General features: G+C 48.4%; 8 protein-coding genes across 8 annotated transcripts; 4 read left to right on the forward strand and 4 right to left on the reverse strand.

Moving 5' to 3' along the window:
* Positions 1-677: 677 nt before the first annotated feature.
* Positions 678-2,501, reverse strand: DFJ58DRAFT_658917 (P-loop containing nucleoside triphosphate hydrolase protein; the record flags this gene model as incomplete). Its single annotated transcript, XM_041382060.1, has 8 exons — positions 678-911; positions 968-1,161; positions 1,213-1,273; positions 1,324-1,395; positions 1,450-1,547; positions 1,603-1,641; positions 1,689-1,882; positions 1,933-2,501. 8 exons carry the CDS (start codon positions 2,499-2,501, stop codon positions 678-680), a joined length of 1,461 nt encoding a protein of 486 aa, XP_041245034.1.
* A 3,973-nt stretch (positions 2,502-6,474) lies between these two features.
* On the forward strand, positions 6,475-7,019 carry DFJ58DRAFT_312363 (uncharacterized protein). The gene is made up of 3 exons (XM_041379774.1): positions 6,475-6,552; positions 6,603-6,638; positions 6,694-7,019. The coding sequence occupies exons 1-3, from the start codon at positions 6,484-6,486 to the stop codon at positions 6,886-6,888; spliced, it is 300 nt and encodes a 99-aa protein (XP_041245035.1). The 5' UTR covers positions 6,475-6,483; the 3' UTR covers positions 6,889-7,019.
* Positions 6,918-8,115, forward strand: DFJ58DRAFT_312387 (uncharacterized protein). The gene has a single exon (XM_041379775.1). The coding sequence runs from the start codon at positions 7,051-7,053 to the stop codon at positions 8,011-8,013; it is 963 nt and encodes a 320-aa protein (XP_041245036.1). The 5' UTR covers positions 6,918-7,050; the 3' UTR covers positions 8,014-8,115.
* Positions 8,116-9,521, forward strand: DFJ58DRAFT_312388 (uncharacterized protein). Its single transcript, XM_041379776.1, has 4 exons — positions 8,116-8,678; positions 8,730-9,077; positions 9,132-9,326; positions 9,380-9,521. The coding sequence occupies exons 1-4, from the start codon at positions 8,218-8,220 to the stop codon at positions 9,399-9,401; spliced, it is 1,026 nt and encodes a 341-aa protein (XP_041245037.1). The 5' UTR covers positions 8,116-8,217; the 3' UTR covers positions 9,402-9,521.
* A 1,552-nt stretch (positions 9,522-11,073) lies between these two features.
* DFJ58DRAFT_312426 (uncharacterized protein) lies at positions 11,074-11,699 on the reverse strand. Its single transcript, XM_041379778.1, has 2 exons — positions 11,379-11,699; positions 11,074-11,313 (listed from the first exon to the last, which is right to left on the reverse strand). Exons 1-2 carry the CDS (start codon positions 11,614-11,616, stop codon positions 11,111-11,113), a joined length of 441 nt encoding a protein of 146 aa, XP_041245038.1. The 5' UTR covers positions 11,617-11,699; the 3' UTR covers positions 11,074-11,110.
* A 376-nt stretch (positions 11,700-12,075) lies between these two features.
* On the reverse strand, positions 12,076-14,764 carry DFJ58DRAFT_877100 (Metallo-dependent phosphatase-like protein; the record flags this gene model as incomplete). Its single annotated transcript, XM_041394469.1, has 18 exons — positions 12,076-12,288; positions 12,337-12,365; positions 12,417-12,577; positions 12,643-12,668; positions 12,719-12,787; positions 12,839-12,898; positions 12,955-12,992; positions 13,045-13,128; positions 13,190-13,258; positions 13,307-13,410; positions 13,467-13,473; positions 13,523-13,853; positions 13,905-13,926; positions 13,974-14,108; positions 14,169-14,203; positions 14,241-14,276; positions 14,315-14,497; positions 14,552-14,764. The coding sequence occupies 18 exons, from the start codon at positions 14,762-14,764 to the stop codon at positions 12,139-12,141; spliced, it is 1,752 nt and encodes a 583-aa protein (XP_041245039.1). The 3' UTR covers positions 12,076-12,138.
* Positions 14,765-16,935: 2,171 nt separating this feature from the next.
* Positions 16,936-20,237, reverse strand: DFJ58DRAFT_782670 (sphingomyelin phosphodiesterase). The gene is made up of 21 exons (XM_041389858.1): positions 19,914-20,237; positions 19,816-19,863; positions 19,444-19,755; positions 19,227-19,392; positions 19,051-19,171; positions 18,869-19,003; positions 18,800-18,821; positions 18,612-18,748; positions 18,419-18,561; positions 18,362-18,368; positions 18,198-18,301; positions 18,081-18,149; positions 18,014-18,023; positions 17,932-17,963; positions 17,845-17,882; positions 17,729-17,788; positions 17,606-17,674; positions 17,530-17,555; positions 17,308-17,468; positions 17,229-17,257; positions 16,936-17,179 (listed from the first exon to the last, which is right to left on the reverse strand). The coding sequence occupies exons 1-21, from the start codon at positions 20,148-20,150 to the stop codon at positions 17,033-17,035; spliced, it is 2,073 nt and encodes a 690-aa protein (XP_041245040.1). The 5' UTR covers positions 20,151-20,237; the 3' UTR covers positions 16,936-17,032.
* A 1,441-nt stretch (positions 20,238-21,678) lies between these two features.
* Positions 21,679-22,823, forward strand: DFJ58DRAFT_905792 (isoprenoid synthase domain-containing protein; the record flags this gene model as incomplete). The annotated part of the gene is made up of 3 exons (XM_041394978.1): positions 21,679-22,082; positions 22,139-22,427; positions 22,482-22,823. The coding sequence occupies 3 exons, from the start codon at positions 21,679-21,681 to the stop codon at positions 22,821-22,823; spliced, it is 1,035 nt and encodes a 344-aa protein (XP_041245041.1).
* Between the last annotated feature and the right edge of the window lie 1,219 nt (positions 22,824-24,042).

Below are 24,042 nucleotides of genomic sequence, written 5' to 3' on the forward strand. Positions count from 1 at the left end.
GTACCCTGTCAAAACCATGGAGGTCTGTCACACATAATCAGTCCTTGGCAACAATCATTGCACCGCCGTCTTGAAAGCGCTGAAGATCATCATCACTAGACACTTGAGAAGTGTCATTGATTGCTAGTGGTGTGAGAAGATATGGGTAGTATACTAGGTAGTATTTGATTGCAACACGGAGACCTGAAATCAAGTTCAGCCTGGGACACTACGGCCTGCAGCAGTTCGAAACCGACTAGAAACATTGGCTTCGTACAAGCGGCTCTGTGCCATTGTTCCTGATTCCTAAAATACTCGATCGACTTGACTGGCATAGCCTCGCAGCGGCAGTGCACACGATCATATACACGCCGGGGTAGATTGGGTTCTGATCCATAATCAAGGACTAGGAACGACTATCTTCCTTCTATCACATGACGGTCCGACTGGGGACAACGGGAGATCCACGTTCATAATTTTCTCTTTAGTGAAGTTCATCCAAGTCGACCATGTCTCATTGAAATTTCGAACTATCAGATAGCCCGGTACTTGTTCCATCGTCACGATGGCATAATGTATTGCACTTGTAGTAGATCTGTATGGACAAACAGAAAGACATACCGCAAATGCAAAGATGCAATACCACAATACTAAGTACCATAAATCACAGGAATATCGAAGAAGCCCAGAGTCGGAGTTTAGATCAAATCCACCAATTGATTCGACACAGCTCTGTGTAATGAACGAGCTCCCTCCGATGGAACGTAACTTGGCAGTACTTTCATCACAATTGCCTCCACATCTTGAGGGGATAATGTCTTCGCCCCGTCGCCGGTGAGAGAGTACACCGCTTCGGCCGCGATTGCCATTTTTTCTTCCACGGTGAACGGAATAAAAGGCAACACGGTGGTAACGCGGGACAGGAGTGAAGCCTAAAAGAGACAGTATCGGGGAGTCCGTAAACGATTTGACCAGTTCAAGCACTTACTCCGAGGCATTGCGAGACATGAGGTCTTAAAAGATCCATGAGACCTCGGTACTCTTCTCGAGTAACAGGTTTGCTTGGATCTGGTCGGGAATCATGGTGCTCAAATACAAGGTTATGGCCTATATTGGACGTTCCAAGCCAGATCACTTTCGTAAGATCAACATGTCGCTTTCCCGTTTCAAGGGAGCAGCGGCCTTTGAAAAAGAGTAAAGCATTGTCGTACTGACAATGTCATATGAACTCACCAAGCTCCCAAGGCATGAGAAGAGAGTACAACGCCTTTGGATCTTCTACCTTCTCGATCTCCTGAGGTAGGAATAAGTCAATCTCGCGGAACAAGGTTGAGGGGAACGTACGTCTAGTACGACCACGCATCGCTCGCCTTCATTGTTGAGCAGAAATTGGGCCAACGTATCCGAGGAAGGCTCCTTCACGGAAAAAATATCAAGGTGCATTCCATCAGCAAACACAATGTAACAAACCTCATACGGACTCATAGAGTACGATTGCCATAGATCGTGCGTCGAGCGCAAGGTGGTCATGTTAACAGTATGGGTGGGAATATCCAAGAGACTTCCAACTGCAAAAGAAACGATAAGTTAAAGGGGTGTAACTCGTAAAGACGAGTTACGGACATTTGCGGGCCAGCAAGCTCTTCCCATGACCACTTGGACCTAGAGGAGGTATAACGATGCACCTTGTACTTAGCTAGAGAACATACCACAAAGCAGAACCACGATGGGAGCCACCGACAGCCGTTGAGAGTGCATACTCAACACCTTGAAGAGTTGTTCTAATACCCAGTCTTGACCAATGAGATCATATCGAACTCTTGTGAGGGGCCGGAAGAATGAGCGATATATAAGCTGAGATGTTTGCCGAGTGTGTGTCGAATCGGCTCTGGTAACATAGTATCTAAAATCGAGTGAGCAAACAGTGATTAAAGGTTGAGGGGCACTACGCACCTCGTAGCGGGGTCCATTCCTTCTGGCGTCGTCTCTCCGGGCTGTGAGTGTGAGCCTGAAACACCCTCACTTCCCTCCGATGACGCTTGTGCAGATGGATTCAATTCTGGATTCCGCAACGCCGATGGATCTGCGCCATAGGCTAACAGAGCCTTGACAATCTCATTCTTGTGCAACAGTTTGTCATTGGTCAAAGTAAAGGCCAGTGCGGACTGAGGACCAACTTGGTCGTTTGGTCCAGCTTCGCCGCTCTCAAGCACCTGTCGCACTTCATTGACATCGTCACTCGCAATGGCAAACAAGAGAGTCGGCTTTGGCGTCGCTATCGCATGAACCGGAGCTTCGAGAACAGACGAGGGTCGTGGAGGAAGGCCGGAGGCGGAACGACGAATCGTGCGGGTGTATTCATCGACATCTTCCTCTTCATCGTCATATGCCAAACTGAGAGTTGACAGTCGGCGTGGCAGGGAGTGGAGCGGCTGACTAAAATCACGTGAGCCTCCTCGGTAACGCGAAAGGCGCCAAGACGGAGCCTGTTGGACTGGTGCAGAGTGCAACTGGCACTCCATCTGCATAGAACGAACAAGAGACGAAGGAGCAGGAGTAAATGCGAACGATGATGAAGAACTATCGTGAGCGGGCGTGAGGGTATTGTGAATATGCTCGGGAATATGCTCGGGTATGCTTGATAAACATGGTGAAGGCAGCTGCCCACAAAAATCAGACTGGCGCCAACTTGGCAAAAAACATGATTAGATTGCGTACCAGTGAATTATGCGATAGCGAAGTACTAGATGATACATTGGGCGAATGAGGTGAAGACGAATTGAAGATATGGTCTGTATTCAAGAATGAGCAATACAATGACCGAAAAGGTATTTGAAGTACTGACCGGATGATATATTAGACATGATGGACGAGGACGATGATACGGACGACCTCGGATTAAGTAAACTAGACTGAAGGCGAACTTCAGTGATGATGTACAAGATTGCTGTCGGTTGGCAACTCACCAGCCTGAGAGGTTTTAATCCAGTAGTAGATGATTCTTGCTGCAGTTCAACCGGAGACAGGAGCCGGTCGGCCGATGGTGGGTTCGGTGGAAAGGACTTGTTGAGTTGTTGCGGGGCAGCGTTCGCACTGGCGGTGTCACTCTCTCGCCTCGTTGCTGGACAAAAGACAGGTGAAACGGAAGATGAGGGCTGAATATCTTGCAGTGGTCTTCTGGCTACAAACTACAGGGACATACATGAGTGACAATCAAACAACGTAACTTCAGAAGCTTACCTGTGGATTGACACGTCGAAAACCGAACGGTACCTTTGTGCCCCTTGCTTCCCGCGACGAAAGATTTGATGTTACTGGAGCTGAGGCGGAGGGACTATTTGCTGTAGACGAAATCCCGTCTGTATCAGAGAACCATCGCTTCGTATCACGTCCATTCGAGAGGGATAGAATAAGTGGTAGACTCTGAGCAGTAGACGATGAAGATGGCTGAGCCTCAAAGGTCGATGGAATGCGTATTGTGAGATTCAGTGGAGCTTTATGTGTCGCAGGGGACTCCGTCCTAGCTAACGCGGAAGAATGTTTCTCCTCATGACCATCTGCTGTTGATTCAAGAACAGATGCCGGATGCAAATTCGGAGATTCCCTCGTCTCATGGGATAGTTTCATGGCAGTAGCCTCCATACTTGGCAAATCAGTGGGTTGTGCATCCGCGCTTCGATCGTCAAGCGCTTGTAGGAAGTCTGCATGATCGTCCAAATTAGTGTCAACGAGGGTAGCCGGGATGAAGGCCACGGGTGATGGAGGAAAACAAGGAGCACTCGGAGACCCTAAATCGGGTTTCACGGTGGCATCTGAGATAGCACGACTCCTCTGTACAAATTCAACGATCGAAGGAGCATCTACAGAACCAAGAGTCGCAGCCGAGGAATCGTTGACAGTACTAGTGTCAACTAGTGATTGGTCGTGCAAATGAGTTGTTTGGATATTCTGTTTCCCCTGAGGTAAGAATGCATCTATGTCGCGAGTTTCGATAGCCTGCCCGGCAGGAGCCGCTGGTAAAGATACCAGGTCATCCAAGAGGCCTTCAGTGCTATGTTGGCCACGGAGCGCATCGCCCCCGTCAGGTTCAACAGGGCTAACGCTCACGTCCTCCTCGACAGACAAGACGTTTTCCGCGCCGCTCCAACGACGAAGGTTGGCGGAAAAGTCGCCCAATCGAGGGCTCCAAGACGTGCGCACGCCGGCCTCGTCGTGATCGAAGTCTGCATCGTCAGATAAGAACATCACAGGAGACATTGAAGACATGCGCAAAGCCTGATGGACATCCGCATTCAGAGCGTCATGCCACGAATCACGACGGTCATCAGTCTCACTTCCGGTTGTGTCTAGAGCATCCTCTGCAGGCACTAGCATGTCGTCGGAAAGGGAAAATACATGTCCAATGTGGGCTAGAAGTTCACGGGAGATCCTTGGCTGCTCGCCGGGGCGGGCGAGGGACGACTCTTGACCTTCAGTTGGGTGGCTTGTATAAAGATGATCATATCCGTCCGTATCATCATCATCCCATACCGACGATAAAGTGGGGAACTGCGCCGGTGTGAGACCACTCCGTGGCGAAGGAGGTTGAGAGAAAACGGTCTCTTGAGTCATGTCGTCAGCCGTGTAGCCGCACTCAACGGAGAGTATGGACGTATTCGGAGACGAGCGACCAGACAGGAAAGTGCCTAAAGATAACAATGACACCTTTGATGACAATTCTCCCTCCATAAATTCGCTGTCATTCACATCCGAGGAATCTGAGGGGGTAATGACGTCATCGGCTCTACTGACGAAATGAACAACGTCGGAAGAAGCAGGTTCGGGTAATGGAGAGGGCGGAAGACTGCGAAATTCCATGTCAAGGAGCACCGCTTCCTGGGATGGAAAAGTCCCTTTGACAGAGGACGGGTGAGCCGTAGATGACGAAAGGGGAGAGACTAGTGACTCTAGAGGGCCGTCAGCATTGAAAGACGCATGTTCGGCATCATCCTCAGGCGCGGAATCGGGTTGAAGTGATGATACTTCTAAGGCGTTGTCATGAATGGGCGCACTCTCAGAAATGAGAACAGATGGCTGTTTTGGAAAGGATGGTTCTGCTGGAGGACTTAACGGAGGTGTTAACACCATCCCAGTGAGACGGACGGTGGGGGGGAGAGGCTCTTCGTCGAGATCAGACGACAAGTCATAAGCATCTAAAATAGATAAAGTCGAGGATATGTCATCGTCATGCTCTTCGGCCACCACCGGTTGGCGAGGGGAAGGTCGAACGCCGCGAACATCATATGACACGCGTCTATCTTGTAACAAAGATACTGAAGTACGGCGAAAGGGAGTTGAATCGGATGCAATGTTATTGCGCATGGAATGAGGTGGAGAACGAGCTAGCAGCGCTGGTCCCGTCCAACTGTCGGCATAGCCCGAGTCGATAGAGTCTTGCCGCTTTGGCGGAGTGTAGTTGTACATTGAGAAAGGTCGCAAGCGTGCAGAAAGCTCGACAGGAGACAGAAGGTTATTGTAAACTTCCTGTCCTGAATTGTGCAAGGGCTCCTCCGTTGGCAAGTCATGAGGGCGTACAAGAAGTGACAAGACAGAGCTGGCAGTACTCATAGAAGAGAAACTGGAAGGCGGGGTGGGGAATCGCAAGACGGTCATTGAAATGGAATGCGACTTGTCTTCTCCAACCTCTTCGGAGTCCTGTTCCTGCTCTTCTTCCCCGTCCTCGTCACCCACCACATACAAGGGAAATACATCCCCAGCCTCTTTAGAATCATCTGAGCCGATATCATGACGTGCGAGTATCTCCCGTGTCTCCCCCACATCCCGAGGCACTTCAATAACAGACGAGTCCTGAGTATCACATAAATCTGATTCTTCCACCAACGCAGAAATGTCCGTGAAAGGAGTGTGCGGGGAGAAACCAACCAGGGTGGTATCTGCTTGGGAATTCTGCAAAAAAATATCGTTCATGTCAACAGGTCGAGGTGTGAGTGTTTCACCGTCCTCGTGAGTAGTTGGGCCAATTACATCTTGAAGAGCCGAAAGTAAACCAGAATAACGAGAAGTGTCATCCACCGGGCTGACAAGTTGGGTAGAGCGTGGACTCGCAGAGTTGACCACGACCGAAGGAGGATTGAAAACGGTCTTCGGAAACGAAAACACGCGTGGCCTGACAGGCTGCGCGACGTGCACGTCAACAAGCGACTGGCCGGGAGGATTCTTTACTTTGATATCGTGAAGGAAGTTGCACGAATCCGCGAACAGACAGCGTCCTTGAGAGTAAAACGGACACGGGCGCGCTATGAGAAATCAAAATATATTTATATAAGATATACGAAGAAACAAACTTTTCTGGCGCCATGGAGGGTCCTGAACTGTCATTCCACTGATTCATCGAATGACCATGGACGCGGACGGTGTACAGAACATTTGCTTCCGTTATTATTGAACCAAAAGGCCACAACTATAATAGGAATTATGACAACGGACCCCAGATACCACCCTCCAATGGCTGCCCGTCTCCCCCAAGTTGCCCGCCTCATTCTCTTCACTGGCCCAAATTGTTCGCTTTGTGACGTCGGTATTGTTTCTTTTTCTTTATGAAACTTTCTAATCATTCATGCTAGGTTGCAAAATTAGAATTGGCGAAAGTCAGGCAGTCAGTACGTTGCAACTCAAAACTCTAATGCGACATACAAGTTGCTGATGAATGAGTAGCATCAATTCGACCTTGAAATAGTCAACATACAGGACAAAGGCCAAGAAAGGTGGAAGAAGAAATACATCTACTGGATTCCCGCGCTCCATCTGGATGGGAGGGAGATAGCGAAAGGTCGCTGGGATGCCTCCACCATACTCGAATCCATGAAGCAGCGGAAAGCGGCACTAGAAGCTCAGGAGGAAGTTGTCTAGAAAGTAATCCTTGCGGGTCCAATGTTGTCCGCAACTTTTACATCGATACTTCTGGGTCAGCTTGGTTCCAGGAATTGTCACCTCAGTCATGCTTTTATGAGAGGCACGTTTCGGGTATCCTAGGCGAGAATCGAACTCCATCCAGTTCCACTGCACTCCTCGATGCTCGCTTTTGTTTCAACTGCGGCTCGCCTGATCACATCGTTGGGTCCTGTCCTGAACAACATAATCGCCCCCTCATCGCGCTGTCGCGGACAACTCTTCAATTTTTTGCGTTCTGACTCGGACGGGGAAACGAGGGAACCGGGCAGGTTTCATGTTGTTGAAGCTTGGAAGAAACAACGGCTTGAATGGTTGGAGTTTTTTCAGCCCGGAAAGGTTGTTGGTCCCACCTTGCGCGAAGCTTTGGGCTTGCAGCATGAAGACTCAGGTCGTCAGTGTGCATGGCTATATAACATGTCATGTTGGGGCTATCCTGCAGGATGGATAAGTGATACCGATCCAAGGGATGCCGTTCGCCAAAGAATTTTGGGAGACTTCCACACTCTAACACACGACCATCCACTTGAGGATGTCGATGACTCTTTCCTCATAATTAGTGATGAAGAGGACCGCAAAGTAATCGACCTAAGTCTTGCAACATCTTTCTATCCTAAATCAGGCGGGGACGAAACACCAGTTGTCGATGATACTTCGTCTGCCAATTCTGATTTGGAGCCTCGCTCATCGACAGCCCGTAGGTGGGCAACATACCCTAACGATTATTTCTCCTCAAACCACCTCACTGTCTATAATGGAATGATATTCATGCCATCGGACCTCGCTACTTCTCGTCCCAGTATTACCTTTACTGCAGAAAGAAGAGCTCTTTGGGAGCAAATCATATCCGGAACTCAATCTGCCAAAGCACTTGTTCCCCCTTGGAGATTACCTGAGGCATTTTCTTCGCTACAATCGCACATCGAGTATCAACCACCTCCACCCCCATCCACCCCCCCTCCACTGCCACCTTCTCCACCTCCATTCCCGCCGCCGCCTGCACACCCTCAATCTTGTGCACTTGTCACTGTCGCAGACGATGACTCAAATGACGGCGGACATGGACATGGATCTTTCAGACGATGATTAACGCGCTTCACCACTATGCTAGCATGCTCTCGTACTTCACAAATCATAGGGGTATCATATGAGTCAGTAAACTCCGCGATGTTGCCCGTACTCGAGTTTGAGCACATGAATTTACGTGATGACATCATGATGGATGCTACGGATTAAGTTAGGAGTCTGGTCGACAACTTGATCTACGTCAACTCGTGAATCAAATCCACCATGTCTCGCTCAATATGCATCACTGCCGCTGATGGCCAGACTGGCCACTTGATTACCGAACTGCTCCTTTCCAACCAGTTCAGACCGAAGTTCAAAGAATTGTTTTGCGTCACCCTCCATCCCGAGAAATGCGAAGACCTCGAAACGATGGGTGCTAAAATCATCGCTCATAAACACAGTGACCCCGCGGGGCTTGTGCAATCCCTCAAGGAATCTGGTGCAGACACTATATTCATGATCCCTCCTGCACACGCCCATAAGCTACGACTCGCACGAGATGTGCTCAAGGCTGTGGCAGCCGCTGACATCAAAAACACAGTCTTGCTCAGTGCAGCTGGGACAGACCTTGCTGAGGAAAAGGCTCAGCCCCACATTCGCCAATTCACAAAAATCGAAACCGAAATGATGCACTTGCGATATACGGGGGGCACAGAGGCAGGGACAAGCCAGTGTATCATTCGGTAAGAGCTAAAATACCTTGAAATTTTCCTGCATCACTTATTGTTGCAAAGTGCCGGGTATTACGCCGAAAACCTCTTGCTCTATGAAAAGGACATGAAGACGAACGGAAGGCTTCGCTTGCCGATCGGTGATGTGAATTCGTTCGCCCCTGTCGCGCTTGGCGATGTTGTCAAGGTCGCGGCGAACATCCTTGTCAGTGAGGGGCCGAAAGGTTTGAGTGATAGATTCCGAGGCCAATTGATCACGCTTACGGGACCCACGTATGCATATCTTAAGTTCTTGATTCACACAGATCGCCTTAATCACCCCTTAACGCAACGCAGGATGTGCAATGGTGTTGAACTAGCCGCTGCGGCTTCCCAAGCTGGAGTTAACATCGAATTCACCGATACCTCTAAGTAAGCCTATGACATACGTTCCCAGTACTTTGTTGAGCCGATGTTTTTTTTCAGCACGGAAGCAAAACAGCTAGTCCTTGAATTGGACACTGATGTCGATGACTCCGAGAAACAGTATCTTCTTGAGTACTACTCGCTTGTGCGCGAGGGGAAAACGAACTATGTCAGTACTCTTGATTTCGCGCCCATAACAGGGGAAGAACCTACGAACCCCCCTGACTTTTTCAAAACGTATGAGTCGACAAAGCAGTGAGTCACATTCTCTAGAGTTCATCTTCCCCAATCAAACATTGTCATCTTAGACGTCACATCGTCTGTCAGTGAATGGAGTTGGCAAACCAGGCTTCGGAAAATCATCTAGGCAAACACCAAATGTATCATAGCTATTGGGTTATCAACCTTTTTATGCGAGAACTGTATGATACGCTTATATTTTGTGGACTAGCAGGTGCTTCAAGTAATTAATGATATGGAAGTTCTGACCGTTCGATTGTCGGTATTGACGACTACTACAATGTGTAGATGCGCCTATTTGCAAATGGTCCATCACAACCTTAACAGTGTGGGTATATCTCACTGCCAGTGATGTTCCAGCCCAGCTTGGGCTCAAAGCCCCGGCTTAGGCTCAGCCTAGGGGGGCTTATGGCTTACCAGATTCCAAGCCGTGACTTGAGCCAGACCAGGCCGCGGCTCAGCTATCTGCAAAAGTCATTCGAAGTCGGAGCATAATGGTCCAGGACGCTACTCGTTCGTCAATCGTCCCCAATACTAGGTTTCAAAGTCGGGTAAATCGGACTCTCCAGTGCAACGGAGTCAGAGAATCGAAGGTTTCTATCAATATGGCGCCCTTGATACCTTGAAATGAGTCCGCAACCCCAAAACAAATTGCGCGAGGCTGATGGCAGAACGGGTGTCAGTGAAGTCAAACACCCCTATCGAGGGATTTAAGCGGACATCCTGCTAATTTTAAAGCGAGGTGCGCTGTAGGTTTTAGGAAGAGTCAGCAGTGGAAAAATATGCATTGATTTCGAACTTGCCATGCGACCTTCTTCTGACTGATCGAAGTCGAACCATCCGAAGATGGCCATGGCAATCGTACCCGTGATGGAACAGCACAGGCCGACCACAGGCTGACGGATCCCCCACACGTGTTTCTGGTAAAGAGCACTGCAAAGTAGGGGAACGATATTATGGGAGTCGGCGACTAGTAAGACTGGCACCACGGCGGAAATGCGGCTGCCTCGACCCGGAAGCATGTACGCTTGCAAGGGCAGGTCAAGTGAGTCAACAGAACCATCGCATGAGTCAGATTCTAGCGGAATACATTGATTCATCCTCGTCTTCCTCGTTCTATAGCTGGTGGTGGATCTGTCTGAATGAGTTCTATGCGTGAAAAAGATGGCATGCGTAGGCAAGAAGGATTGCATATGTCATACTAATGTTGGGGTGTGCCGCGCACACCCCGACATTAGTATGGCATGCTTGCAGGAAGTGCTCGATAAGCTGAAAATAGAAAAAACCGCGAAAGACCCGCACGGCCGTGTATAAGACCAAAGGAGATGCTTCTATCGGGGTGAAGCACACACAACGAGGATTGATGTGACTCTACTGAAGCTCAGCTCCATGGCGGGTCAAGGCAGGAAGTCCTCGGCAACCGCCGAGGTGCCATGCCCCGCCTTCTCCGGGTTCACGAGTCGCCGTTTTTAGCACTCGTTCAGACTCGTTCCTCATACCTAGAACGGGCACAAGCTGGGTACAACGGAAATTGATCCTTAAGAGGGCACCCTTAGGGATCGACTTCCGTTGACGGCCTAGTTCAGGTTCCCTGTATTACCCCCAAATCACTTAATTCGCAGTTTGTACTATACTAGTAGCAGCCTCAATGGCGCGCTCGAGGTCATCGAGATGGTTGGCCGTCGCCCCTCTAAGCGCGATCGTCGCTGTACGTGTCTTCTTTGAGTGGCTCTGATACTCGTCCTCGCCGGGAGCGAGCTGACGGAGGACGGTGACAGTCTTCGCCAATCTCCGCCATCTCAAAGATGTCGACGTAGCTGGCTTCCTCCGTGGATGCGCCGACGTGGGCGAGGTGTGGCGTTGACGACGCAATCTACCCGGCGGAGGTTGATTTTGGAGAGGACTTTGAGAATGACAATGTTGAAGCGATTGAGGTAGTGTAAGGCGAGATCGCCAACGGATGAGCCTGCGATGATGACTCTGATGCCTGAATCAGCGATTTCTTTGAGAATTTGTTTATCGAGTAATGGTTAGAGGATGTAGAAAGTAATGTGATGGAGAACATACCCTTTCGAATTGTTGTTCCTCGCTGCGCGTGAAATTGAGCATTTCGTCTGCGTTGTTGAGGAGGACGGTGCGTTCGGTTTCGGTTTGGGAGATATCGAGAGTACACGTGAAGATGGCCACTTTCGCGCCTGAAACTTTTTGATGATACCTTGGGAAGGGATGTGAGTATGGCCGTTGTATCGAGGATTTGAGTAGAATCGGAATGGTGTCGATCACATATCGAAGTGCTTGAATCCATCAAGTTCTGCAATCCAGACCCAGGTGGTAGCAGCGAAGTTGTTGCGTCCAGGTGGAGAACGTGAATTAAATTGTCAAAGGATGGTGAGACGTGTACCGACACTAATTATTGCCTTCGACGATTAACATACTGTTAATATTGTCGTACACACGGCGCGAATATTAGTATCAGAGTCCAGATCTTCGTGAGTCGAAGGGATCGCAGAATAGAAGCCGGTTTATATCGAACTGAAATGAATACGCGCGTTCTTGCAATCGAGCATCAACTTGATTAAAAGGAAAGTAGAACGTACCATGTAAGGGAAGTAATTTCCACCAAAATAAATACAGACAGCATGATATTTAAATTCTACAGAACCCTCTCCCCACTAAAGTGAGTGTCAGGGGACCTTTGTTGTAATTGCACATGCCAGAACTGTGTGATGCGCTTATATTTTGGGGACTAGCTAGTGCTTTCCGATATGGAAGTTTTCAACGTTTGATTGTCGGTATTGACACTACGCAAATGGTACTTTAATATAAACTAGTACTGCACTGATCCATAACCCGACACGCAATTCTGCTTGGCGATACTAGAAGAGCCACTACGGATGTAGCAGATCCTAGCAGGAATGCATTCGCCCGTGCATGGCTGAGTGAGTATCGAGCCCTTTCCTTGGTAGGAATTGAAAGTCTAGGAATAGGTGACACAACAAGTTAAAACATCCAGTCACAAACTTACCTGCATCAAAGTCGGGTCTGCTTCCATCTCTGAAATAACATATATAGCGATAATGGGAAAAAATAAAGGAACACACGCACGCTCAGTCACAAGATGCCACCAGGTCGCGTTCAGTGGGTCGGTTGCCCCCCAAGTAATGTTTCCTCCATATGCCTCACGAGTGCTATACTCGAACTCGAAAGTAGGGCCGAATTGAGTCTGCGAGTCCAGCGCAGGATAATCGTTAACATAACTCTTCCAGCTGTAGGGAACTTGTTAGTAAGCAGAAGACCAGCTGATGACAGCAATCTGGAGAACAAAACTGACGTATAAGCCTCGATCACTTCAAAGGTCTGCGTGGATGTATAAGCTAGATTTAGCAGACGTTAGCAGGAAAACTTACAGCAGAGTCAACTTCATAAACACGGAACCCAGAGTTCAGGTTGTTGAGGGGTGTTACAGATGGCCCAGTCTGGAAGCTGAGTTAGATTGATTGTCAACATGAACCCGTCAAAGGACACACCCAGGATACCGCCTGAGCGGTCTCAGCACTCATATTCGTACCATTATTGGCATAGAAGATCTGGACCAGGAAGATATGTCAGCGTTCCCTCTCTATGAAGTGGTATCGGCTCATACGGATAGCTGGTCCTCGTGTGTATGACCCCAGAAGATGTCTGATTATGTGAGTCGTCAAACTTGGTCGAGCATCATAGAGAAATAACATACTAGCAATAACGTGAGGGGAAAAGCGATCGACGCTAGGTACATCAGCTCCACGCAGAATGAATTTGACGTCCAGCGAACGTACATCTGGTAAACTAGCACAGACGCTGCTCAGTAAATTGCACGTTGATCGAGAGGTTCAACTTACAGAGATTGGTTGGGTGCGGCAACGAATTATAACCATCCCAACCGCTGATGACGTGGCCAATGATCCAGACTGAACATCGTCAGATCGATTGGAATGTAGTATTATCAATCAGCGTACCTCGGTCTCCCGCGTCTTCCGCGTCCTGAAGTTCGTCGGTGAGGAACCTCAGTATACCAGAAACGTCCGGTTCGGACGAGTTGATGTAGTTGAAGTAGTTTGACCTTTGCACAGTTTAGATCATGGAGTTTTGACTGTGTGTAGACCGTTGATTACGTACCTGTACCCTGTAAACCAGTTTGTCAGTGCTCATGCCGGTTAAACATTTTGCCTCACATAAGTTGGTGTCCAAGCTGATCACCCTCAGGCCATCTGCACGCTTGACCAGTGTATGCTGCATAGTGAGCACGCGAAAACTCGACGGAAGCCGACGGAAGCCATCCCTCTTGCTCCCATAACGCTGTAACGTGGTCGTATAGCCTAGTGGATGAGGTAATGCATAAAATAGAAACTGATGAGAGAAATTATACCAGCTGAACTGTTGCCCCAAAGCGCCTCCCAGGGATAAAGGCGAAGCTAAATTTGGCAGGCAAGTTTCGTGATTTCCGAGTGTAGCATAGGTAGGGCCAGGTCCGAGCATGCGCTTGAATAGATCATAAAGGACGACCTGCCAGGATGTATGATATGTAACGGTCCAATTTTGAAACACAAATATTACCTGAGAGTACTCGGTGAAAGCTCTTGAAGGGAAGTGAGAAAAGACCGACAATAAGTATAAAATACGTACCTAGACTGTTGGTTATCTGGGTCATGCGCCAACATGTCGCCAGTGAACAAAGTAAAATCGAGGCCAGTTGATTCAGTTCCGGTCAACGGTGGGATGGCCTCCAGCACGGACGTGATCAATGAATATGGAGCATCGCTAAAACGACGTCAAACTGTATTCTTCCAGTGAAGGCGAGTTCTAACCAGAGGAACGAACCATATCGTGGCGCAGGAACGAGAGGTGTCTGAGGGCTGAGAGAATTGTAAGCATTGTCGCGGCAACACAAACCGCTGGTGCAGTTTGCCTCTGCGCCGTTCGCATAACCTGGCAAAAGATGATCAGTGGAGATAAACAATGCATACGTGCAAATGCCGCGCACGGGGATCAATATGCAGGTCCGAAAGATGTAAGACTTTCAGCAGTTGACTACTGGGCTGCTTCGGAGGAGGAAGAGGGTTGGGCTTTGGCTTTGCGAACCAGCCAGTGAGGTTGAGAGTCGTTGTCGTGGGCGCTGGACACAAACCAAGGAAGTTAGAGCAAATCGACTGGGAAACATCGTGAGACACAAAGCATTCTTCCGTTTCAGCGACTTATTTTACCTGTCCGTCATATCCTCCGACATCAGCAAAAGATACAACTTGAGTAAGGATCGGTCCCATGACGAGGGGTCCATAACTTTTCTCGCAAGAGGATGAATAATTGAAGTACTGGCAAAGCGCCAGAGCTAGATTCGTCCCTTGTTCAGGAGCCGCAAGAGCAAGAAATTTTGCCACTTCTAGGGAGGCCTGGCACCGTGCACATGTACTAAACATTGGGTTCACTGCAATAGATTTGATCTGTGCCACCGCTTGTTGAAGAAGCTGTTGGGAGGAGGCCTTGGGTGGAAGCGGGTGAGGATCCACGGTGTCATACTGTCAAAGCGGGAGGGTCAAAACGATAAAACCAACTTGAACGTGCACACTGGGAGTGCTGGTTACCTGAGGAATGTTATCCGGGTCTGTCAGGGAAAAAGGAAAGATTTCATGCTGAAGAGCGAGTTACTTTCAGTTACACGACAGTTACATTAGATATTTACTGTGACAGGATCTGAAATGACTGGCTGTGGCTGCGCAGAGGTGGCCGTTGGATTATTGTAGTATTGAGAGTAGAGAGAAGTTGGAAACGCTCCTGCGACCGCATATGAAGAGGGAACAGTCCTTGTAGTACTACTATCCGCTGCAGCCAGGACGAGCTCGGATCCCTGCGAGTAGCGACCGTTCCAAGCCTAAGAAATACCTGATTTTAACAGACATTCCAAGCCTCATGAAGCTTGTCACTCAGGAAGACGAACTGCACGTACGACTCGGAGGGCTTCGCACAATACGATGAAATCACGGCTTTAAGGCTTCATTAGAGGTCCTTCGGTGACCGTTGTGTAAGCCAAATCTAAGACTGGGTCATCGGACAAAACCGATGATCCGGGTAGAATTTCTAATCTGGATTCCGGGCCCCGGCATCAATCCTTTGAAGCACCTGTGGTAAGGTAACTTATGTTTCTCGCCAGACCTGACTCATGCCTCCTACTTTCTCCAAGACTCTCAAACCCTAGCCCCTTCCTGCATTGCCTTTTTATATGTCAGTCAAGCTTTGGGCGTTAATCGACTGAACTATGCACTTCCTACAGATCTCATACAATACGTGTTTGCCTTCTTGCGCTTCATTCGTTCCGTTCTGCTACTTATAATGGAGTCTGGACTGGCTCTCACAAAACTGTTTAGGGCTGCACGAAGATTCCATTCACTATGTTTACACATTCTCCTGAGTCTCTTCTCGTTGCTACTGTACTATCTAGAATCGCTTCCTCGTTCACTTCCTGCAGGACAAACCGTGCAAGTAAGAACTCGTTGTGAACTTCTAACATCACTCGACAAGGGTTACTTTGCCTCATCCAGCATCACCCCTTCCTCGTCAGACTCCACCCTTCTGATCTAAACAGATGGCTCGCCGCAATTGACCTCAAAGCCGTTCCCACCAAGCTGTTTGGACGATGACGCCATCCAACTACCCGAACAATGCTCGTCCGCAATCAGCATCTCCCGAGCATATCAAGGAATACTTCACTTATGATGCGCATTGAGGGGGAGGAAGGGCGAAAGGATGAGTAGGCGATGGTGATCGCAAGAGGTGAAGCGAAGAGGAGGCCGCGTGTGGAATTTGGTGTTAAAGAGGAATGGTTTGGGGCGTCGACTACTGCTTAGAGGGTCGTTCCACCATATGATAGGACGGGGCATAGAGCCGCGTCACCGTCGCACATATCTTTGAAATAAACAGGCTCTCCGTCGAGATGCTTAGCGGTGCCCGTTTTAGAAAGATTTTAGTTTGTAAAGGGTAGCGGGGTAGCAACGCGTCGTGATCAAGTTGGCTTGATAGGTTACACTTACCGGGGGCACAGCAGGATAGTATGGTGGATAGTATATTCGACTGATGCGAGGACATGCTGTTACAGATCTAAATCAGATATAGACGGTAGCAATTCAGAAAGGAAACCGCGACGGGAGCGACTGGTCCTCGTCCCAATAATGCGAATCATACTCATCACTGGGAGTGCATCATCAGCGTCAGTGCACTTTAACCGGGAGCAATGGTGAAAAATTACTTGCATAGGTATGTTATCCCGCTGCACAACGGCACTGCGACACAATCGGTTAATCGAGGAGGTGTCGACCCGTTCTCTGGGAAACGTTCCGAATATTCTCGCGTCCTTTGATTGTTTTCATCACATCTGAACAGAGAACATCGCTTGCGGATGGAAGAGAGTGAAATAAGCTCCTGCGAGTATGCATATGAGTGCTTAGGAGACCTTTGCAGTTGATGAGGACAGCGTGATCGATGGTGAGGAGAGTGAATCTATTATTACACTCACTCTTGGCTATACTTCGACGTTCAAAATTTCCTACATCGAATATTTTGTGGACTAGCAGGTACTTCAAGCTAAGTTGACGATATGAAAGTTCTGAACGTTCCATTGTTGGGATTGACGACTACTTTTGTAGTAAACGCGCCTATTTGCAAATGGTCCATCACAACTTTAATATAAACTACTACTGCACTGATCCATAACCTGACACGCAGTTCTGCTTGGCGATGCTAGCAGAGCCACTACGGATGTAGCAGATCCTAGCAGGAATACATTCGCCCGTGCATGACGGAGTGAGTATTGAGCCCTTTCCCTGGTATGAATTGAAGGTCTGGGAATAGGTGAGACAACAAGTTAAAAGCATCCAGTCACGAACTTACCTGCATCAAAGTCGGGTCCACTTCCATCTCTGAAATAACATATATAGCGATGGTGGAGGAAAAGAAGGAACACACGCACGCTCAGTCACAAGATGCCACCAAGTCGCGTTCAGTGGGTCGGTTGCTCCCCAAGTAATGTTTCCTCCGTATGCCTCACGACTGCTATACTCGTACTCGAAAGTAGGGCCGAATTCAGTCTGCGAGTCCAGCGCAGGATAGTCATTGACGTAACTCTTCCAGCTGCAGGGAACTTGTAAGCAAAAGACCAGTTGATGACAGCAATCTGAAGAACAAAACTGACGTATAAGCCTCGACCACTTCAAAAGTCTGTGTGGATGCGTAAGCTGTATTTAGCAGACATTGGCAGGAAAACTTACAGCAGAGTCAACTTCATAAACACGGAACCCAGAGTTTAGGTTGGTGAGGGGTGTTACAGATGGCCCGGTCTGGAAGCCCGCGAGTTAGATTGATCGTCATCATGAACCCGTCAAAGGACACACCCAGGATACCGCCTGAGCGGTCTCAGCACTCATATTCGTGCCATTATTGGCATAGAAGATCTGGACCAGGAAGATATGTCAGCGTTCCCTCTCTATGAAGTGGCATCGGCTCATACAGATAGCTGGTCCTCGTGTGTGTGACCCCAGAAGATGTCTGGTTGTGAGTCGTCAAACTTGGTCGGCATCACAGAGAAATAACATACTAGCAATAACGTGAGGGGAAAAGCGATCAACGCTAGGTATATCAGCTCCAAGCAGAGTGAATCTGACATCCAGCAGACTTACATCTGGTAAACTAGTGCAGATGCTGCTCAGCAAATTGCACGTTGATCGGGAGATTGATTAAACTTACAGAGATTGGTTGGGTTCGGCAACGAATTAGAACCATCCCAACCGCTGACGACGTGGCCAATGATCCAGACTAAGCATTGTCAGATCGAATGGAATGTAGTATCATCAATCAGCGCACCTCGGTCTCCCGCGTCTTCCGCGTCCTGAAGTTCATCGGTGAGGAACCTCAGTATACCAGAAACGTCCGGTTCGGACGAGTTGATGTAATTAAAGTAGTTTGACCTTTGCACAGTTTAGATCATGGAGCTTTTGACTGTGGCTTCCGGACCATTGATTACGTACCTGTACCCTGTAGACCAGTTTGTCAGTGCTCATGCCAGTTAAAACATTTCGCCTCACACAAGTTGGTGTCCAAGCTGATCACCCTCAGGCCATCTGCACGCTTGACCATGTATGCTGCATAGTGAGCACGCGAAAACTCGACGGAAGCCGACGGAAGCCATCCCTTTTGCTCCCATAACGCTGTAACGTGGTCGTATAGCCTAGTGGATAAGGTAATGCATAAAATAGAAACTGATGAGAGAAATTATACCAGCTGAACTGTTGCCCCAAAGCGCCTCCCAGGGATAAAGGCGAAGCTAGATCTGGAAGACAAGTATCGTGATTTCCGAGTGTAGCATAGGTAGGACCAGGTCCGAGCATGCGCTTGAATAGATCATAAAGGACGACCTGCCAGTATGTATGATATATAACGGTCCAATTTGGAAACACAAATATTACCTCAGAGTACTCGTTCAAAGCCCTTGAAGGGAAGTGAGAAAAGACCGACAATAAGTATAAAACACGTACCTAGACTGCTGATTATCTGGGTCATGCGCCAACATGTCGCCAGTGAACAAAGTAAAGTCGAAGCCAGTTGATTCGGTTCCGGTCAATGGTGGGATGGCCTCCAGCACGGACGTGATCAATGAATATGGAGCATCGCTGAAACGACATCAAACTACATTCTTCCAGTGAAGGTGAGATCTAACCAGAGGAACGAACCATATCGTGGCGCAGGAACGAGAGGTGTCTGAGGGCTGAGAGAATTGTAAGCATTGTCGCGGCAACACAAACCGCTGGTGCAGTTTGCCTCTGCGCCGTTCGCATAACCTGGCAAAAGATGATCAGTGGAGATAAACAACGCATACGTGCAAATGGCACGTACGGGGATCAATATGCAGGTCCGAAAGATGCAACACTTTGAGCAGTTGACCACTGGGCTGCTTTGGAGGAGGAAGAGGGTTGGGCTTTGGCTTTGCAAACCAGCCAGTGAGGTTGAGAGCCGTTGTCGTAGGTGCTGGACATAAACCAAGGAACTCAGAGCAAATCGACTAGAAACATCATGAGACAAAACATTCTTCCGTTTCAGCGACTTGTTTTACCTGTCCGTCATATCCTCCAACATCAGCAAAAGATACAACTTGAGTAAGGATCGGTCCCATGACGAGGGGTCCATAACTTTTCTCGCAAGAGGATGAATAATTGAAGTACTGGCAAAGCGCCAGAGCTAGATTCGTCCCTTGTTCAGGAGCCGCAAGAGCAAGAAATTTTGCCACTTCTAGGGAGGCCTGGCACCGTGCACATGTACTAAACATCGGGTTCACTGCAATAGACTTGATCTGCGCTACCGCTTGTTGAAGAAGCTGTTGGGAGGAGGCCTTGGGTGGAAGCGGATGAGGGTCCACGGTGTCATACTGTTAAAGCCGGAGGGTCAAAACGATAAAACCAACGCGGACACTGGGAGTGCACGTTACCTGAGGAATGTTATCCGGGTCTGTCAAGGAAAAAGGAAAGATTTCATGCTGAAGAGCGAGTTACTTTCAGTTACACGACAGTTGCATGAGACATTTACCGTGACAGGATCTGAAATGACTGGCTGTGGCTGCGCAGAGGTGGCCGTTGGATTATTGTAGTAATGAGAGTAGAGAGAAGTTGGGAACGCTCCTGGGACCGCATATGAAGAGGGAACAGTACTTGTAGTACTATCCGTTGCAGCCAGGACGAACTCGGATCCCTGCGAGTAGTGACTCCAAGCCAAAATGGCTAAACCTAAGAAATACCTGATTTTAATAGACATTCCAAGCCTCATGAAGCTTTGAAGCTTGCTACCCAGGAAGACGAACTGAACTGCGTACACGTACGAGGGCTTCGCACAATACGACTCATTTTTTCATTTAAGGCTTCATTAATCATTAAGGCTAGACTCTCGTGTGAGGGTTCTATCGGTTAGCACGAACGTTCGCGTTGATCAGGTGCATTTGCACACGGATATAGTGCTAAATCAGGAAGTGAATGAGCACGATAAGACGGTAATTAAGTTTAGTACTTAAGCTCAAGTACACATATATATACCAAGTTGCTTCGAGCGCTCACTCGAAATGTTGCCAGTGCTTAGCATCTGTAAAACACCCAAGTTCTAGTGTTGCCGTCGAGGCGAGTTAAACTCGATGTGAAATCGATTCGGTTCGAAAATGACCAAAATCGTTTCAACTCGAAACTCCGATTTGAATCAAGTTGCAACTCGTTGGGTTCGAGATTTACTATCGATTTGGTGTACTTCATATCCATACATCGTAATCCCCTGTGAATGGCCCCAGGCCCTATAATATGATTATCGTTACAATGAGCTGCAGTGGACTCGACATAGCTGCCACTCCCTCTGTAAGTCTTCAAAAACCTTGTTCAAGCTGGCACTGACTCGGGTACATGCAGTGAGATGCGATAGATCATCATTGATCAAACGTTCGGTTCTCCATCTCTCGTAAGTTCAGACTGGCGAAATAAAATAATAACATCGAGAGCATCTCCACCAATCGCGTGAGTGCGCTACAGCTGAGGTCGTAAGCGTTCGTAAGCGTCCGTAACGCGCGTCAGTTAAACGTTCATTTCAGTGGTTTTTTGCAGATTAGTAGAGTCCCACACTGCATTCGCGTACATTAAGTATTTCCCATCTCCGTACCCCAACGTATCCTTTAGGATTGACCTTCATCACAGTCTTGAACTCCGACTCTATTTCGGATTGTGAAGGGCGATGACCTGAATATGGTGCACCCGCTTGCGGCCTCCTGTTTTCCGTGCTTCTTGTAATGCGAGGAGCTTGCCCAGAACCGGGTCGGAAGTCCCACTCATCTGGCGTTCTCCTGACAGACAGGTTCGTCCATCAAAATTTAGTCAGTCTTGAACTCCGACTTTCAGATTGTGAATGTTTTCCGTGCTTCTTGTAATGCGAGGAGCTTGCCCAAAACCGGGTCGGAAGTCCCGCTCATCTGGCGTTCTCCTGACAGACAGGTTCGTCCATCAAAATTTAGTTAGTCTTGAACTCCGACTTTCAGATTGTGAAGGGCGATGACCTGGATATGGTGCACCCGCTTGCGGCCTCCTGTTTTCCGTGCTTCTTGTAATGCGAGGAGCTTGCCCAAAACCGGGTCGGAAGTCCCGCTCATCTGGCGTTCTCCTGAAATACAGGTTCGTCTTTCCCCGTCGCGAGCCGAGCTCAGGACGCCTCAAATCTCCGATGTTGTCAGTTGCTAGTTGATAATCTCGTTCCACCGAAAAAAAAAACTGTATAAAGACTGACGACCTTGCACATACATGTTCCTCATCTCGATGTTCACAATATGAATCCGACGACCCACACAACCGCTCCTGACTGCGAGTCCTCACAATTCATTTTACCTGACCTTATCAATGATTGCCACTATCCCTTGCATAAGAACCCTCACTGTGATGCGGTGTCCCGCGCATCTGATCAATGGTTTACTGACGTAGCGCAACTTGTAGAGTCCGAGCTCAGGAAGTATCTTGATGTGGACTTAGGCGCATATGCTTCCGTTTGCTGGCCTAATGCAGATGCTTTCCATCTCCGAGTCTGCGCCGATTTCTTCAACTGGATAGCCATTATAGACGACTGGATGGAGTATGGTGTCGTCGATGCACGGGAAGCGCATGAATCCTGTCTTCTTGCACTCCGCGATCCCGTCAATTTTGACACGGAACAGCTTGGTGGAAAGATGTGCAAATCGTATGACTATTTTTTTACATTGCATAAACTCTTTCTAAAAGTTATTATGCGGTTAGGTTTTTTAGCCGCTTCAGGGAGACTGCTGGTCCCGGCTGCACAGAGCGGTTTATCCAAGGAAGCGAATTGTACTTCGCTGCTGTGGCTAAGCAGCTGGACGACCGTGCCAAAGGAAATATGTATGAACTGCAATATTACATCGCCGTGAGGCGAGAGATAGGCGCAATGAAGCTCTGCTTTGCCCTCATCGAATTCGCAGCTCGAATTGATCTTCCCGACGAAGTTCTGTCGCATCCAGTTGTCAAGGCCTTGGAGAACGCGACCAACGATTATGCTACTTGGGTTAACGTAATTCTTTTCAGTCGTTGAACACTGTGGCGCCGCTGACATTACCGCCAACAGGATATTATCTCTTACAACAAGGAGCAATCTCACGGTGGCGCACCCTGGGAAAACATAGTTTCCGTGCTCATGCACGATCGAGGACTAGACCTGCAAGGTGCCATCGACTATGCTGGCCAGATGTGCAAAGATGCTATACAGCGTTTTGAAACTAACCGTGTCATCCTCCCCTCATGGGATGAAGAGGTTGACAGGCAGGTGGCTATCTATGTCGAAGGGATGCAGGACTGGATGGTCGGCTCACTTCACTGGCAATTGGGTTCCATCCGGTATTCTGGCAAGGATGGACGTGCTGCGAAGCAGGACCGAATCGTCAAGCTGCTTCCCAAAGAGCCTTTGTAGAGCCTGACACCTGATACATGGCTTCTGGAGGTGAGATCAGTTTCACTTCTCTGACGCACTACACAATTCTTACGACTAGCTTAGTTGAATGTTAATACATGATGCACATCTCACACGTTTGCTTCAGTTGCATAATACATGACATCCCGCCTTCCTTGCTTTGTCGTGGTTTCAACTTCTTGTTAAGCTCCTTGCGTGTAACACTTCCTGTCCGTCTTTTGTGTCACCACTGCATGAACATATAATAGCCTCGTATCCTTGTGCAAATCAAAGTTGTGCCACAGGAAGGACCGATTTACCAACTTGCACCTCCGAGTCCTGCAGTGGTGGGTGAGCTATAGGGACATTTAAATGCATTTTGGTTGTGGATCGATATGCAGGAACATAACCTTCATCAGGAGAAGTCTCCTGTGTACGAATGGCGGGAAGTGCATGGATTAATTTGAATGTGACTTACATGTGTGCACTATGAATTCGGGCGCCAGCGGACAAAATTCTCAGCGATTTCAATCAAGGGTTTCGAAGTTTCGTTTCGCTTTCAGAAATTCAAACGCAAGTATGTAGTTGAAAACACCTGTTAATAAATGATCTGAAGCGGTCTGTTTATAAACAGCTGGTGAAAAGTTGCGAGGATTCTTCAACCGTACCCTAATGGCGTCTGGTTGACAGGCAAATTAGCATGGCCCTCGCGGAAAAAAATGGCTTGGCGTGCTGTCGACTGGTGTGTCGAGTTAAACAACTTGTTCACAAAGGTAAGTAGTACACCCCCACGTGCACGTTGTCAATGTGCCTGAGACTTCTCGCGATGTTCAAAACATCGACGAATGTCGAAATTGAGAAGCTTGGATAATGTCACAGCAGGAAAGCAGGAGGAGGAAGACCATCTAGATTCTAGAATACTTGCACGCCCAGTGTTTTTATCGACTATGAATTGCATTCCCTTCCCCTGGTTCAGAGGTTGCCCTCATTGTGCACTGGAAACGTGATCCTTGCTCCTATTATTTTACTGTGAAGCTGTCTCAGCTGTCTCAGCCTGGGAGCGAACTGAAGTGTTTCGTTGGCAAAGCAAATGCAATGTTTAAAAAGCGACGTACATCATAACAATCCATACATTTATAATCCGGGCAATTCGGACACAAAGGTGCCCCACACTCCATGCACTCGATTTCATAATCGGCTATGCATTCATGGCAATGAAGGCCACCCATGATACAAACCC

This window comes from Suillus subalutaceus (assembly GCF_016647625.1).
Source record: "Suillus subalutaceus strain FC151 chromosome Unknown DFJ58scaffold_39, whole genome shotgun sequence".
Taxonomy (NCBI): domain Eukaryota; kingdom Fungi; phylum Basidiomycota; class Agaricomycetes; order Boletales; family Suillaceae; genus Suillus; species Suillus subalutaceus.